This window comes from Clarias gariepinus, unplaced genomic scaffold, assembly GCF_024256425.1.
Source record: "Clarias gariepinus isolate MV-2021 ecotype Netherlands unplaced genomic scaffold, CGAR_prim_01v2 scaffold_31, whole genome shotgun sequence".
Taxonomy (NCBI): Eukaryota; Metazoa; Chordata; class Actinopteri; order Siluriformes; family Clariidae; genus Clarias; species Clarias gariepinus.
In genome coordinates this window covers 307501-323273 of record NW_026520998.1, presented here as the reverse complement: position 1 = coordinate 323273, position 15773 = coordinate 307501, and the positions used below count along the sequence as shown (strand labels likewise).

At 40.2% G+C, this 15773-nt stretch overlaps 1 protein-coding gene across 2 annotated transcripts; it reads right to left on the bottom strand.

The window, feature by feature from the left end:
- Positions 1 to 850: 850 nt before the first annotated feature.
- Positions 851 to 9935, bottom strand: clgn (calmegin). 2 transcript variants are annotated; one of them, XM_053490758.1, is made up of 15 exons: positions 9626 to 9935; positions 8119 to 8292; positions 7954 to 8027; positions 7625 to 7683; positions 6229 to 6370; positions 5509 to 5590; positions 5228 to 5420; positions 4868 to 5057; positions 4650 to 4763; positions 3191 to 3347; positions 2754 to 2969; positions 2317 to 2433; positions 1959 to 2100; positions 1662 to 1768; positions 851 to 1145 (listed from the first exon to the last, which is right to left on the bottom strand). In XM_053490758.1, the coding sequence occupies exons 2-15, from the start codon at positions 8290 to 8292 to the stop codon at positions 1062 to 1064; spliced, it is 1851 nt and encodes a 616-aa protein (XP_053346733.1). In that variant the 5' UTR covers positions 9626 to 9935; the 3' UTR covers positions 851 to 1061. The 2 variants fall into 2 exon arrangements, with proteins under 2 accessions (XP_053346733.1, XP_053346732.1); XM_053490757.1 differs by lacking the exon at positions 9626 to 9935 and adding an exon at positions 9093 to 9283.
- Between the last annotated feature and the right edge of the window lie 5838 nt (positions 9936 to 15773).

Genomic DNA, 15773 nt, shown 5'->3' with positions numbered 1-15773 from the left:
TGTGTGTAACGTCACAAATCATCTCAAAGAAATCCTTAAAAAAATTAAATGTCACTAGACTGTCCTTTTCCCAAACGAGATCCACCAGTGATGACGCGTTACCATCACACATGGTGTGTTTTTCTGAATAGAGAAACAGCTTGTTGTGACAATATGAAAGGAAATAACGGTGGGTGTTAGGATAAAAAAATAAAAAATAAATATTAAATAAATAATACACCAAGCCTGAAAACTGCAGTGTCACTAATGAGCTAAAGGGAAAATGATGTACATATTACTTTCAGATGGACTATTGGCATAAAGATAATCAACAACTGGATTTTTTTGGTCCACACGCGATTAACACTGAAGTTCCATTTTAGTTGCTCATGTTATCTTCGCTTGCTCAGATTAGTGTAAAGATTGATGACTTTAACCATTCTCCCTGTTTATCTCCTCTTAAGTTTGCAAAGTCAGAAAGCATTTTATCAGCTGCGTTGTAAAAACAGATTCAGATTGTACAAGTCAAACTTTTCCTCGTTATAAACTAAGTCTCATAACTACGGAAAGCAAGAATTTTAAAATCAACACAAAATATCTTTTTTTCCCCTAAACATACAAATAATAAATATGTTCGGTGCCATTCAGTTTAAACAATAAAGCTAAAATCATCTTAACTTAAATACACAAAACTGGTGCTAAATACTTTTAAATAAGATAAAAAAAAAAACACTTTTTGAAATAATAATAAACGTTGCAACAGGTTTGAAATGTGTTCCTTATAAATGTATCTATTTTTCTAACCCTTCATGTCCGTGTGTGCGCGCGCAGTCAGTCATCAAGTCTGCTCTCAATGCTACTTGTTGAGTTTTTATCGGTACGGCTAAACTGAAAGCGTAACCCATGAAACTACCGGTGAAGAGGAAGACTAAGATAACGGGCTGGAGCAGAAGGATCTCCGGTGGAGGCGAGAAGCCTGCGGTCGTCACGAAGCCTGGAGCATGCAGCATTTAGAGAGGCAGAGAGGGCGAGAACAGGAGAAAGAGAAAAAGGAAGAAGGAGAAAGGATAAGAAACAGCCCTCTAGTCCTTCCGTACTCGTCTTTTTCTCACAGCCTGTTTCTGTCCGTCTCCGGCGCCCTCGAGCTCCTCGTCAGCGTCCTTCATCTGCCGGAGAGACGTTAACACGAACATGTTTAATCAACTATATACTGCTATAGCTGCTTTAGTTTAGGGTACAGCCGAGTTCCTCACTCACCTTCGCCAACGTCAAAACAGAAATCTGACAGTATTTCTGTCATATCTTAATAATAATCACTTTCTAAAATAGTTCTTTCACCAATATATATTCACAAAATCAATTAATAATTAACTAAACAGAGTCTTCAGAGAAATAAAAAAAAAAATAAAAATGTTAGGCCATTTAAAGTTTGTAAGTTTATCCAAATTAGTCAAGTTCGAATTTATTCTGACTCTGATTAAACTGCACAATCCATCACAGGTGAATCCCTAAAGCTTTTATACACACACACACACACACACACACACAGTGATGCACTTCTCCAGGAACTCCTGGGTTTGGGAACCTGCGCTTTAGTGGAATCAGGAGTGAAGTGTGAAATCATTAAACTATTTTAAAGCTCCAGGATTAAAGCGGACGACGGCGACTCTTCTACATCTTACCTCGTCATCTGAAGGCATGTCATTTGATTTGCTAGTTTCCTCCTCCTCCTCCCCCTCCTCCAGCGCTTCTCCTTCATCTTCTTCATCTTCCTCCTCATTTCTGCCTCCTGAAGCAGACAGTGATAACACACACAACAATAAACCGCCCACTAAAACTGAGAGTCAACTCACTGCCTAAAGAAACTGAAATGGCTAAATAAATTACTGTAATTTATTTTTATTCTCTTTATTTTTTTTTATATTTACACACAGCAGTACACTTTGCACAGATTTAAATAACCTCCCCTCTGTACTGACCAGTTGGTTCAGCAGCTCCATCTGCGTCCTCCTGATTCTCCTTCTCCTCCTCTTCCTCTTCTCCCTCTTCCTCCTCCTCCTCTTCTACCTCTTCTCTTTTGGGAGGATCGACTTTTTTATAGGCGTAATCATCCTCAGACTTCTACAGGGCAGAAATATAGTGTTCAGTCAGAACCCAAGTATTTTCTGAGGGCCGTCCATCATTTCCACACTGAGGGTGAGCTAATAATTAAAACCCCAGCAGGACGAGAGTGTGTGTATTGATTAACTCTCGTCTTGTCTTTGATCTCGTGCCTGACCTCGTTGTCACATGTGTCCTGTGATAAACTTTCGTCCAGCCCTGATGCCGAGCGCTCACCTTAGGCCAGCAGAAGAGAACAGCGAGACCGACAGGCAGTCCGACGGTAAGGACGTACACGATCCACAACCACGGCCTCTCCTCCGCCGCCAGCGCCAACTGACTGAACACTCCGGGCTGGGAAAGAACGAGGGGGAGGAGAGAGAGAGAGACAGTCAGAAAGACAGACAAAGTATGGGGAGAAAAATGACCGAGAGAGACAAGTGTGTGAGAGAGACAGACAGGTAAAATAGAGATAGACAGAAAGGATCAGACGGAGAGAGACAAGGGAGAGAGAGAACATAGATTTTTTATTGTTTCAATGTTATAAAATCTGTGTAAATATTAATGTGTTTATTTTCTGGTTAATAGCAGACTAATCTTTGGTCACCAGACATCAGACTATATGTGTGTGTGTGTGTGTGTGTGTGTGTGTGTGTGTGTGTGTGTGTGTGCACCTCATTAGCACTAGCCACCAGTTTTTTGAGCCCCCAGCTGTCTGCGGCCCAGCGGTCCGCCACCTCTTTATCCTCAGTGATGATGAAGTTATCGAAGTAGATGTCAGAGGTCATGGACCAGAGCTCCAGGCCCACGGCACGGAACGAGCTCATCTTAAACGGCTCCAGGTCTTCAAAGTAGTCCGGATTCGGGATCCTCCGTGCGCGCCACACACCCTGTGTTCATCAACACCACTGTCATCAGTCACATGACTATAAACACTTAAATTACAATTGTTGAAATGTGAAGGAGGAAATAAATTTAATATACTTCTTATAATAAGCAAAGCTTCAGATCCACTGTAACACATAATGATCATAAAACTACACCTCAGAGAACCTTTAGGAGTGGCAGCTTGTACAGTACTATAATGCCCCGCCCTGTTTAGGGGCCGTACCTGGTAGTTGGGGTTGTCTATGAGTTGTGCCTTCCATTTCCCCTTGTACTTGGGGTTATTGATTGTAGGAGGCTTCCACTCGCCACAGCCCGGGGCAGTTTCACACGCGGGGTTAGGAACCTGAGGAGCCTCCCACTCACCGTCCATCTCCTCATCCCTGCAGGAAAAACAAAACATTTACAAGTTCCTCTGTGGAACGTAACTAATGTTTATTGGTTTTGCTATAAACAGGTCGTGATTATCTCGCTCTCTAACTGGAGTATCTGACCATACAGAGGTCACTTACTATCTCACAGATGACCAGAGTATTTCATCGTGTACAGCTAGAGACATTTATAAACCATGATCAGGGGTCAGACACGTGTTCAGTAAATGACCAACACACTAAGTTCAGTTTAGATTTTTAAAAGGAACATTTAGAGAATGTTTTCAAATATCCAAAAAAAAAAAAAAAAAACCCATGCTGATTCTTTACAACACTGACTTTGCATGACCTCATGTTGCACTTACATTTTACACATTAAAGATATTTACTAATCTAGAAAATCCAGAGTGGTAATACCTAAAACTGATCGTTCTCAAGGTTTAAAGACGTGTTTAAGAATCAAACACTAATAGAAAAACAAATAGTACACAAATACTATCCCGATACGACATTATCATGATACCTCGGTAACGATTCAATTAAAATTGTGATTCTATATCACAATGTTATAAATATCCCAAATTGAATGTAACTCCATACAGTGCATCCGGAAATTATTTTACTAAGCCACTCCTTAGTATAAGGCACATGGCGGCAGTCTGGAGTTTGCCAAAAGGCACCTGAAGGACTCGGAGACCACGAAAAACTAAATTCTCAGGTCTGATGAGACTCTCTGACCACTCACACATATAGGCCTGATTGGTGGATTGCTGCAGAGATGGTTGTCCTTCTGGAAGGTTCTCCTCTCTCACACAGAGGACCTCTGGAGCAGAGTGACCATCGAGTGAGTGAGCTCAATTTTGCAAAGGCTATGAATACTTATGTACATGTGCTTTCTCAATTTATTTATTTTTAATAAATTTGCAAAAATCGCAAGTAAACTTTTTTCATGCTGTCATTATGGGGTGTTGTGTGTAGAATTCTGAAAAGAATTTTTTAAAATCCATTTTAGAATAAGGCTGTGAAAAAGTGATGCGCTGTGAATACTTTCTGGATGCTCTGTAACAATGTGTGTGTGTGTGTTGCGTCACTCTGAAGCTTTTGCGCTCGGTACAGAATGGTTTATATCTGAGTCTGATCAGCTGATCACCGGCCACGCCCACTCACACTGAACACCAGACAAATCTGATCACTGACAGCAGATAAAGTTTTACTACCATTAAAATAATTCTTCTACTAATAAAGTAATCTATCTATCTATCTATCTATCTATCTGTCTATCTAACCTAATTATGATTAATACAAGCCGGTTACCAGTCTTCAGGTTTCTCAGCTGTAGAGTCTGGGACAAACTCAGGCTCATCATCCAGCCAGCCCTCGGGTTTCACAGCATCAGGATCAGGAACTGTAGCAGGGGCATCCTCATCCCTACAGAAAGAGAGAGAGAGAGAGAGAGAGGTGTATTGAAGGGTTTTCCTTCTAACATTTATCCAACACACACACACATTTGCTCTTCCCTCTCAACTCCTCACCAGTCATCAGGCTTGACTGATTCTGGGTCAGGGATCTTCGCTCTCTCGTCCCAGTCACTTGGTTTCGAGTCGTTGGGATCATCGATCTCTTTAGGTGGATTCACAGGAGGAACCACGTCACTCAGCAGGCTCCCTCTGCTAACGCTGGACTGGTCGATAAATATCTCGTAGGTACTATCTGGAGACAGAACTGACAAAGAGAAACAAACATGTAAGAACACAACATGAACTGTAAAGAAATTTTTCTACTGTACAATTTAAATTTACAGACTTATGAAGCCAGTTTAAGAAAGAAACACAGCCATGGCTTTTTCACATAAGAGAATAACAGAGAAGAGAGGGAGAGATGAAAGCACACACCCAGTGTGTAAAGGTGAGTTTTCTTGTCAGAATACACTTTTCTGAGGTCTGTGTCAGGTCTCTTGGTGTGTTTCTCCTCAAATTCTCCATTCAGGGGGTTTTTATGCCTGAAGATGAAGTGCAGTTTGTAGTCTTCTCCACACTTATCTGGTCCGAACATGATGGTGTACGGTGTGCGGTCATGAAACTGCTCCTGAAATTCCACATTAAAGAGTGTGTTAGCGTGTGTGTGTGTGTGTGTGTGTGTGTGGGTGTGTGTGTTTAAAAGCCAGCACACTCACCAAGTCCAGGTTGGGGGAGTCGGACAGGAGTTTAATGTAGGCTCCACCGCAGTCAATGCCATCCTGAAAATTTACTTCATACCTGATAGAGACCATCAGTTATTAGACATACTGTATACACACACATGAAAAAGCAATGCTCAGTCTCATAGCTTCTTTTGTTGCTAAACTGGAGCATGTAAAAAGATATAGAATGAATATTAAAATTAAAAATCATATGTATTGTAGCATTCAATACTGAGACAAACTGGTTAGTTTAAACATCACACAAATCCAGACAGTCTGGGCCCAGTGCTTTGTTTGTTTGTTTGTTGGTTTGTTTGTTTATTAATCACTAAATACACTCAGAAAATATTTACAAAGATATATTCTGAGATGTCTTGAATTACACTGCATTATGTTTTAATAAACTAACAAATATATTTCATTTGCATTTTGCTTTCATCTTGTTGTGATGCGCAAAACCTATTCTGTGTTCCTCCAAATGTGAGAACCATAAATCACCCAGGATCACACGGTACCGGGCGGGGCGGGGCCACAGTCAGAAGGACAGTACAGGCTCCCTCATGACTCTCCCGTCTCCCTTTTACCCCTCCCTCAACCCCTTAGTCAACAAACATATCCCCCCTGCCCCCCCTCCATCTTATTATCACTTATGTCTAACTCATTCCAGCCCAGTGACAGGTTGCTATGGGAACTGTAACCAGGAAGTTGACTCACTGCACCACGAGTGGTTTGTTCTTGAAGATGAATGGTTTGTTAAGAGGAGCTGCGATGGCGTGATGCTTTGCGCGAGACTTCAGCACCAAACCCAGATCTCCAGGCACTTTGTTCTCCTTTAGAGCCTCCACCTCCCACTTACCTGAAACCAAACAGCATCACACACATCGTGGATATGAACCATGTGAATAAATCAGTCTGTGTGTTGTACTTATTAATGATGACATCCGACCTTCTCACTTCTTAAAAAAAAAAAAAACATGCAGAACTGTGAAAAATGTGAGAAATGTTCACTCACATTTCATATGTATTTATATTTCAAAAGCAACTGGATAGATATATAGATATATAACTAATAAGATATATAGTGCTCACAAATGTCAAAGGCATCTAAATGCGCATTACATTTTTTTTTAAGTTAGGAATTAAGACTGGTTAGATTTGGGGTAAATCTGAGCCTTTCTGTTGATTCTGTTTGTGTCCTTCGCTGTTCTGTGATCAGTTCCTGCCTTCCTGATGAGGGCAGGTGTTACTGAACACTACTTACTAATCCTTTAGGATTTAGTATTTCTTTTTTTTTTTTGTGGATTTTTTTCCGGATTTTCTCTCTAATTTAGTCGTGTCCAATTCCGACCGCATCTTTTCAAACTGCTTGCTCACGCACCGTTAGGGGCGGAGTAACACAGTCGGAAGAAAGCACTAGCTAATTGTATTTCTAAATTAGTCTGTACATTTCAAACATTACATTGTACATGTACATTTATTTGTCACATACACAGTCATACACAGTACGATATGCAGTAAAATGCTTGTACGACCGCCAGTGACCTTAAAAAAATAATAAAAACTATATATAGGGAATAAATATTAATAAAAAGATATACGAAAGAAAATAAATTTAACTAGTAAAATAAACAAACTGTACAAATAAGGGCATAATAAAATATTACAAAATATAGAAATATAGGAATATGGGGGGGAGGAATATATAAAAATTTTACATGTTTTAAAGTGGCAATGGCTGTGCAAATATGCATGAAAAGTGACTTATGAAAGTGTCATGTGCCATTTGCTTAATACATCCTTACAATTATGGATTCATTTTTTTAATATGATAATAAAGACTTCCAGCTCCATGTTTTTATTTCTTTCCTTCACTGCCTGGTGTCTAATCTTAAACATGTAAAGCTGGCTTGGAGTCAGGGTTGGGTGGGGTGGGAGGTACAGTTTTTTTTTTTTTTTTACATGTTCACTTTGCTATATCCCTGTTTAAAATCAATAAAAATATTGTTAAAAAGTAAATTGATTGTCTGTGGTTGTATACATGCTGAATGTGAAGGATTATTGTAACATATCAGTATTCCACATATCAGTATGTGATGCGGGTGAAACTCACCATCGTACTTAGCGATATCCTCGTCTGCATCCTCTTTCATTGTTTTCGACGTTACCCATCTATACAACAAAAAAATTACACTTTCAAATGGCAGTCACTCGCTCACTCTCTCCGTGTCACACAGCAGTCAGGGGCAGTGATGCTCAGCACTGACTGTGATGTAAACACACCACATTGTTAAACCTGCTTTACATTCTGTATCACAGAGCAGCTGAACACACCCGAGTGTCACTTACTCTCCTCCCCCACCCGAGAGAACTCTGCTAATTATACACTCTTGGAGTTGTGTGTGTGTGTGTTTGAAGAATCAAATCCAGGTCACATGTTACCTGCTGAAAGATCCATCATCGAACGTCTCAGAGAAGAAAACCTCACCAGTAGGTACAGGGGTCTTATATGTGACCTGTGTGGACATTAAACACAGGTCATGTGATCATATAAATTCTTTAATAAATTAATAATTAACTGCAACACAACCCTCATTGACCCCTGACCTGGAAAGAGATGTTAGCATCAGCTGTTACTTCACTGCTGTCTGCCTCGGAGTCCACCTCTCCATCCTCCACCTGTGCCTCTTCATCCTCCTCCACCTCCTCCTCCTCCTGAGCCCACGACATCACAACCAAGGACACGAGCAGGAGACACACCCAACTCCACCGCAGCTTCATCTAAACACAAAGAAAGAAATAAGATTAACCTAGTCCTAACCCTAGGTTATATACAACTAATATTTCTCCCATCTCTAGTAGCTGTGCCCGATGGAGTATAAGAGCGGTAATGAGCACTGTAATGTCTTGTAAAAAGCTCTGTGAGGAGGTCCGGACCCGTCTGCATTCCACTGCACTTCAAAATGTAAAGCTACAGCTTAGAAAACTAAACATTATTAGAGGAATCATTTTTCTTTCAATTTTCATTAAAAACACACAATAATAATAATAATAATGTAGGTGAATTACAGGATGTACCTGTTTCTCCAGTACGTGGACTCCCCCCCTTCCCCCCCATAAAAAACCCTCTTCCCAGTTGTGTGACTAATGGCACTTGGTTATTAACCTAGTTAACCCAGTGTAAGTATCCATCCTGGGATAAGAGATTCTGCCAAATGCCTAGATGTAAATGTAAATTACCTGTAAGGTTTATACTGTATAATATAGTGCAAGTGCTTCACATGGTTTAAAAAGACTGATCAGCGCCCTCTCCAGGTTTAATGCAGTAACTGCAGCCAGTTAAGGTTGACCAGTAAATAGAAATCCAAATTCGGCCTCGAGTCCTGTCACCTACTCGCGGTTTAGCGCTGAGATCAGTCGCTTCCTCTCTTAAGGACATGAAATGTGGATTAAAGATCCGTTTTTAGATCTAAACGAGCTTGATAAAACTACGCCAAAAAACAGACTACGTAAGCTGTTACCACACTTACACACACAGCATGCTAACGGAGCTAACAGAGCTAGCTTAGTCATCGGCTTACAGTTAGCATGCTACCAACGCCGTTAGTCACCTCTGCACCAAACATCTACATCTTACTGTGTCAGGTTTTAAACGGTTTATTAAGTTTTCAGCAGCAGTAAGTTTGGATCTACAAACATTTATTTTAATTTAATACAATATAAAATGCATAATGTTAAAGTTCTACAGAGAGAGAGACTGACAGGTTATAGAGGGCGCGCGGTAGGGTTAAAGGTTCATAACCGTCTAATACATTTTATGGTCAGATTTGATCTAAACTGGTTTTAACCGGATAAAATCCCGTCTGAGGTAAAGCTCGAGGAACTGCACGCGCGCCTCAGCGATATTAATATTAACATTATTTATTTTTTTTAACTATAAGGAAGTACTTGAAATAATGTGAACTGTTAGCTCAGGCAGCAGTTCTTTATAACACAACACATAAATATATTAATATGTAATTACTGCTGAACGCGCGGTGACCTGGGTGACACCGCTAACCTTAAGGCTATTTATCGCCTCTTATTCACATTAAACACATCATCTCTTCCTCACCGTGCACTGTGCAGTAGGTTTCCTCTCTCACACACTCACACACACTGCTCTAAACCCCGCGATGTGATTAATCCCGATGGATTGAATGAAGTGTGTGACAGCAGAAACGGAGCACAGGGTTCAGAGGCAAAAACAACAATCCTAAATCACTATCTACACACTCCTCAAGTGCACTATGTAGAGTAAAAATTAGAATGGACACTGCGCCCTAGTTAGTGCACTATAAGATCAATAAGAACGATTTGAGACTCAGCCTCTCGCTCCCGCCATTTCCGTTAAAGCATTTCCGGTTTTAGGATGCCAAAATAAAAGGTAAATTCTTTACTAAAAGCTGCGACAAAACTACTACTACTAATAATTATAATCACTTATCGATCTGTTTATCTTATCTATCTGTCTCTCTTCTGTTTGGCTGGAGTTCCATCACAGCATTCCTCTCCTAATGTATAATGACATCAAATATGTCACACTGTGAGGTCATTAGCAGATCATCATTAGGTGAAGTCACACGTAACCTCTAGTAATAATAATTAATGGCACTTGCAAAGCGTCACAATTATTATTATCTCACAGGCGTATTATTATTAGTGGTGTATGTACTTCTATTGTTATCTCACAGGGTTATTATTCTTTTTTTATTTGTGGTGCTTGCTAAGCGAAGCACTACTATTACTATCTCACAGGCTTGTTTTTTCTTATTATTATTCTTTTATTATTTTAAAAAAGTATTTTAAAGTATCTATTATTATTATTATTATTATTAATGAGGTGTCAAGTCATGCGGCTTATTCAGGATTGGGGTGGTAAGACTTTTCTGAGGGGCGGGCAGTAAAATGCCCCCACAGGGGGCAATTAATCACCCCCCAAAATTCCATAGACTTAATGTTGATACCGCAGAGTGAGAATTTGGTAGAAATCTTAAGTTCACTACATTTAAAGAGGCACATAAGCTGTGTCAGAACATATCCCGCATAAGGGTATAAGTCTTACCCCCGAGGCTCAACAGGTGTCCAAATGTGCCCTATTGATTTATAACGGGGAATTTGGTGCCTGGCTAGTGCCGTTCCGTTTGTCATAGACCCATGAAAGAGGTGTCATATCGTTCGGCTCATTCGGAAATGGGGGCGTGATATTTAGTAGCATTTCGCTAAGAACATGTGTAGCAGCGTCCTAGCATGATGCAAGTGTAATTAGCATGTTGCTAGCATGACGTTTAGCTGATTAGCATGTTGCTAGCATTCTGCTAAATATATTATCATACTGCTAGCAAGATCATTAGAATGTTGCTAACATGGTGCTAGTGTAATCAGCATGTTGCTAGCATGATGGTTAGCTGATTAGCATGTTGCTAGCATTCTGCTAACTATATTAGCATGTTGCTGGCAACATCATTAGAATGTTGCTAACATGATGCTAGAGTGCTTAGCATGTTGCTAGCATTATGCTAAGAATATTAGCGTGTTGCTAGCATTATGCTAACTATATTAGCATTTTGCTCTTAACATGATTAGCATGATGCTAGCTATATTAGCGTGTTGCTAGCATGGTGTTAAGCTGATTAGCATATTACTAGCAGCATCAGGAAAATGTCGCTAACATGATGCTAGAGTGCTTAGCATGTTGCTAGCATGACGTTTAGCTGATTAGCATGTTGCTAGCATTCTGCTAAATATATTATCATACTGCTAGCAAGATCATTAGAATGTTGCTAACATGGTGCTAGTGTAATCAGCATGTTGCTAGCATGATGGTTAGCTGATTAGCATGTTGCTAGCATTCTGCTAACTATATTAGCATGTTGCTGGCAACATCATTAGAATGTTGCTAACATGATGCTAGAGTGCTTAGCATGTTGCTAGCATTATGCTAAGAATATTAGCGTGTTGCTAGCATTATGCTAACTATATTAGCATTTTGCTCTTAACATGATTAGCATTATGCTAGCTATATTAGCGTGTTGCTAGCATGGTGTTAAGCTGATTAGCATGTTACTAGCAGCATCAGGAAAATGTCGCTAACATGATGCTAGAGTGCTTAGCATGTTGCTAGCATGACATGTTGCTGATTAGCATGTTGCTAGCATTATGTTAACTTGCCACGGCAAGCACCACTCACATTTTTTTTCATAAAATGTACCTCTCTAGTTATATACTTTTTCTTCTATACAAAACTCTGGCGTGTAACTAGTCCCGTACCGTTTTTTGTAGACCCATGAAAGAGGTGTCAAATCATGTGACTTATGCGGGAATGGGGTGCTATGAATTTTTTATGTTCCAACGCAGCTTGCCAGCCCCTTCAAATATGGTAAATTTGAGATTTCTTCTAAATTCTTGCAAGCTGCGTCGGAACATACAGTAGAAGAGAAGGTTAAGGTAACTTCCCATTGAAACAGGAAGGTTTTCCAGAGACTTAACATTGAGACCAATTTTGATGGATTTTCAAACTTTTTCACACCCTAGGCCTGAGTTTTGCCACAGGAAGCACCCCTAACATTTTCTTCAGAAAATCTCTCTCTCTAGTATCTGTGAGTCTTTTGGCTGCTCCCGTTGAGAGGTTGCCACAGTGGACCATACGAGGTCAAATTTAAATCCAAATTCAAGTGTATGAGGTGGTAGAGATGCTGCTGGGCCTTTTCCTCCACAGTGTTGATGTAACAGGTCCATGACAGGTTCTCCACTGGGCTTTCATTGATCATGGGGGTCTGGTAGTTCCTTTGGTTAAGTCCACTATCAGCTTCTTTGTCTTGTTGACATTAAGCAGGAGGTTGTTCCTCTGGCACCAGTTCTCCAGATTACTAAATACATCAATGCATGTACAGTATTTTCCCCAAAAGAGGGAGTGTATTCAGATTAGTTAGTGTATTGTTTTTGTATAGTGTGAGGAGGTATCTTACTAACTACATTTCATAATAGTTCCTCTGCATAAAAAAGTTATCTAAGGAACAAGAAACTTTTACAAATCTTAGACTTTATCTCCTTTTATTAACTCTTGTATAACACACTTCATAACCACATTTCAGTAAGCATGGACATTGAAAACACACCAGTGTTGAGATGCAGACTGTATGATTTCTACTCCAAATGTTTAGAGCTGCTGAACATTAATCTCTGAAACAGCTGAACTCAGGCCTCAGTCCACACTCAGCATCGCGGTGTAGAAGAGAAAATATTTATACTGTCAATCGTCTCTCCTGTGAGTTAAAGCTTCCAGTGAGTGGGTGCAGACACATGGTGCAGTCATGGAGCTGGACAGTTAAACTCCCAAATGTTTTCTCAGTAGTGTTTCACTATGATAACTAAGCATACTCAGGTTTGTGCTGGAATTCAATAAATGGAAAACAAACACTTAAAACACAATGTATTATTTAAGCAGAATATTATATTTCTACAGTTTTTAGACTTTGTGCTTGTAACCGTAAAAAAATTACTTCCTTTTACTTTAAGTATTAAATTCCAAAATGAGATCTTGATCAGATAAGACATATCTGACGTACTGAAAACACTATGAATACATACATTGTGACTTTGATTTATGGCAATACAAAAAAGTATTTTTTTCTGTTTTTGCATCCATACAAGCTCAGTGTTATTATAGTAAACTACATGGAGTACACTTACATTTAGGCATTTGGCAGATGGAAAATTTAGTGAGGAAGAAAATACAATTAAGCACACAACCAATCAAACACCTCTTCATGTCCTGAGTTTGGTAGCCTGAATTCATGACCACTGTAAACTCCATCACACAAGCCTTTACTTTCCAGATCGGAGCATTTGTGTGAATCCGGACATTATATCACATTTATGGCATTTGGCAGACGCCCTTATCCAGAGCGACGTCCATTTTATCTCATTATACTGCTGCACAGTTGGGGGTTAAGGGCCTTGCTCCAGAGCCCAACGGGGCAACCTAGTGGTGCAGCAGAACCTGAGACTTTTCCAACCAGTAATCACTGAGCCACACCTGGCCCACTAAACTTACTGCAAACTGTCTACAAACTGGAATTAAAGAGTTGCTTGAATCATTTACTCATTCATCTTCTATACCCCTATATTTTTTACAGGGTTACAGAACCCTATCCCAGGATATTCAGGGGATGATGCAGGGTACACCCTAGACAGGGTGCCAATCCGTTACAGGATGCACAAACTCACTCTTTCACACACTTCGCACAATTTGTTAACACAAATTAGCCTGATCTGCATGTCTTTGGACTGTGGGAGGGAACCAGCAGACCTGCAGTGGGAATCAAACCCACAACCCTGAAGGTGCAAGGCCACACTGCTAACCCAGCATAATCTTATTATAAATTCCAGGTGATGCACCCTGTATATAAGATTATCTTGACTTAAAGTAGTGCAAATATACTTTATTGTTCATGAACTGTTCTTCAAAATTCCTTTTTTAGGGTCCAAGCACTATGACACCAGCATGATGATGACGTGACTATGATGTCATCATCATCGCTCTAAGGCCATGCCCACATGTAGCCGGATATTTTTAAAAACAGATTTTTCTACTTTGTTTTTTTTAAATAATTCTGTCCAAATGACCTACGTTTTAAAAATATCTTTGTCCACATGAGAACAAAAAACACCCTGTTAAGTGCTGTAAGGAGCCTCCCTAATCATCAGGGGGCCAATCAGAAGCCAGAAACAACATTACCGGTTGCGCTTTGTAGAAGTCTGAAAACTGAAAACCGAGTTCTAAAAAAAAATCCAAAAAAGCTTTTCCAAAAGCTCAGTTTTCAATGGCCAAAACTGTGTTTCCATTAAGACGAAAGGCCAATACCGCAGAGAAAAATCTGTTTTTAAAAATACCCAGATACAGTACGTGTGGACATGGCCTGATAATGCTGTTATATTATTGGGGGTCTTAAAATGCTCAAAAAGTCCATGGAAATTAGCACACAGGTTGAAATCTGCTGCCTGCGAGTCTGGGCTCTAAATGTGTCTCAGGAGATTTCGCTGCATAGCTCATACACACACACACACACACACACACACACACACACATACATGTCAAACTCTGTACACTTCACGATCTCGAGCTGAACAATGTTCACTGTGCATGTCACGGGCAACTCAACATGAGGTCAGGTATTTTGGATAATTTACAAAACGCACACAATGGACACACATTATATACACTACACTACACACACTTACACTATACATCCCATACACACACCGTTGTGACTATATTTATCTCTTATGCCAGAGTGTGATTGCAGTTTTTATGGAGTGACGCAGTCTCCCTGTTGAGTCTGGTTCCTCTCAAGGTTTCTTCCTATCACCATCTCAGGGAGTTTTTCCTTGCCACTGTCGCCGTCGTCCTAGGCTTGCTCATCGGGGACAATCAGGGACAATCATATCATTTTAATTCATACACATTCACATTTCATACAAACTTAATTCTTGTGATTGTGTAAAGCTGCTTTGTGATGATGTAAATCGTTAAAAGCGCTATACGAATGAAATTGAATTGAATTGAATTGAATCATGGTGAAGTGAAAGCAGTTTGACCTAAGAAATCTTGCTGAAAGCAAATAAACCTTCCAATGATCAAAGAATCGCAAAGTGTTTAACTATTTTATACGTGAAAAGAAACTAAAGACTGCTCTAAATCGTATTTCCTCTCATCTTATTAGTGTTTTACGACAGTTGGCCTTCCCTGTGCTGGATTTCTGCCAGCTTCTGGTCCTGATCTCCTTCATCTTCCTTTCAGTCTCTTTCCTCGTCCTATCGTCCATAAGAAACCCATCAGATTCTTACTTCCTTGTCTTCTTTCTCCTGTACGATACTTTTTCACTGTGAGTGCGCTCAACCTTTTCACATTTGATGACATTCTTTCTGAAGTCACCTTCAGGATCCGGGTTCGATTCCCGGCCAGACTCGATTGAGTTTGCATGTTCTTCCCGTGCTTGGTGGGTTTCCTCCGGGTACTTCGGTTTCCTCTTACAGTCCAAAGACATGTACATTATTATTCCCAAATTGCCCATAGTGTGTAAATGAGGGTGTAAGTGTGTGTATGTGTGTGTGCCCTTCGATGGATTGGCACCCTGTCCAGAGTGTACCCTGCCTCGTGCCCTAAGTCTCCAGGATGGGCTCCAGGTACCCGCGACACTAAATACAGGATAAAGCGGTAT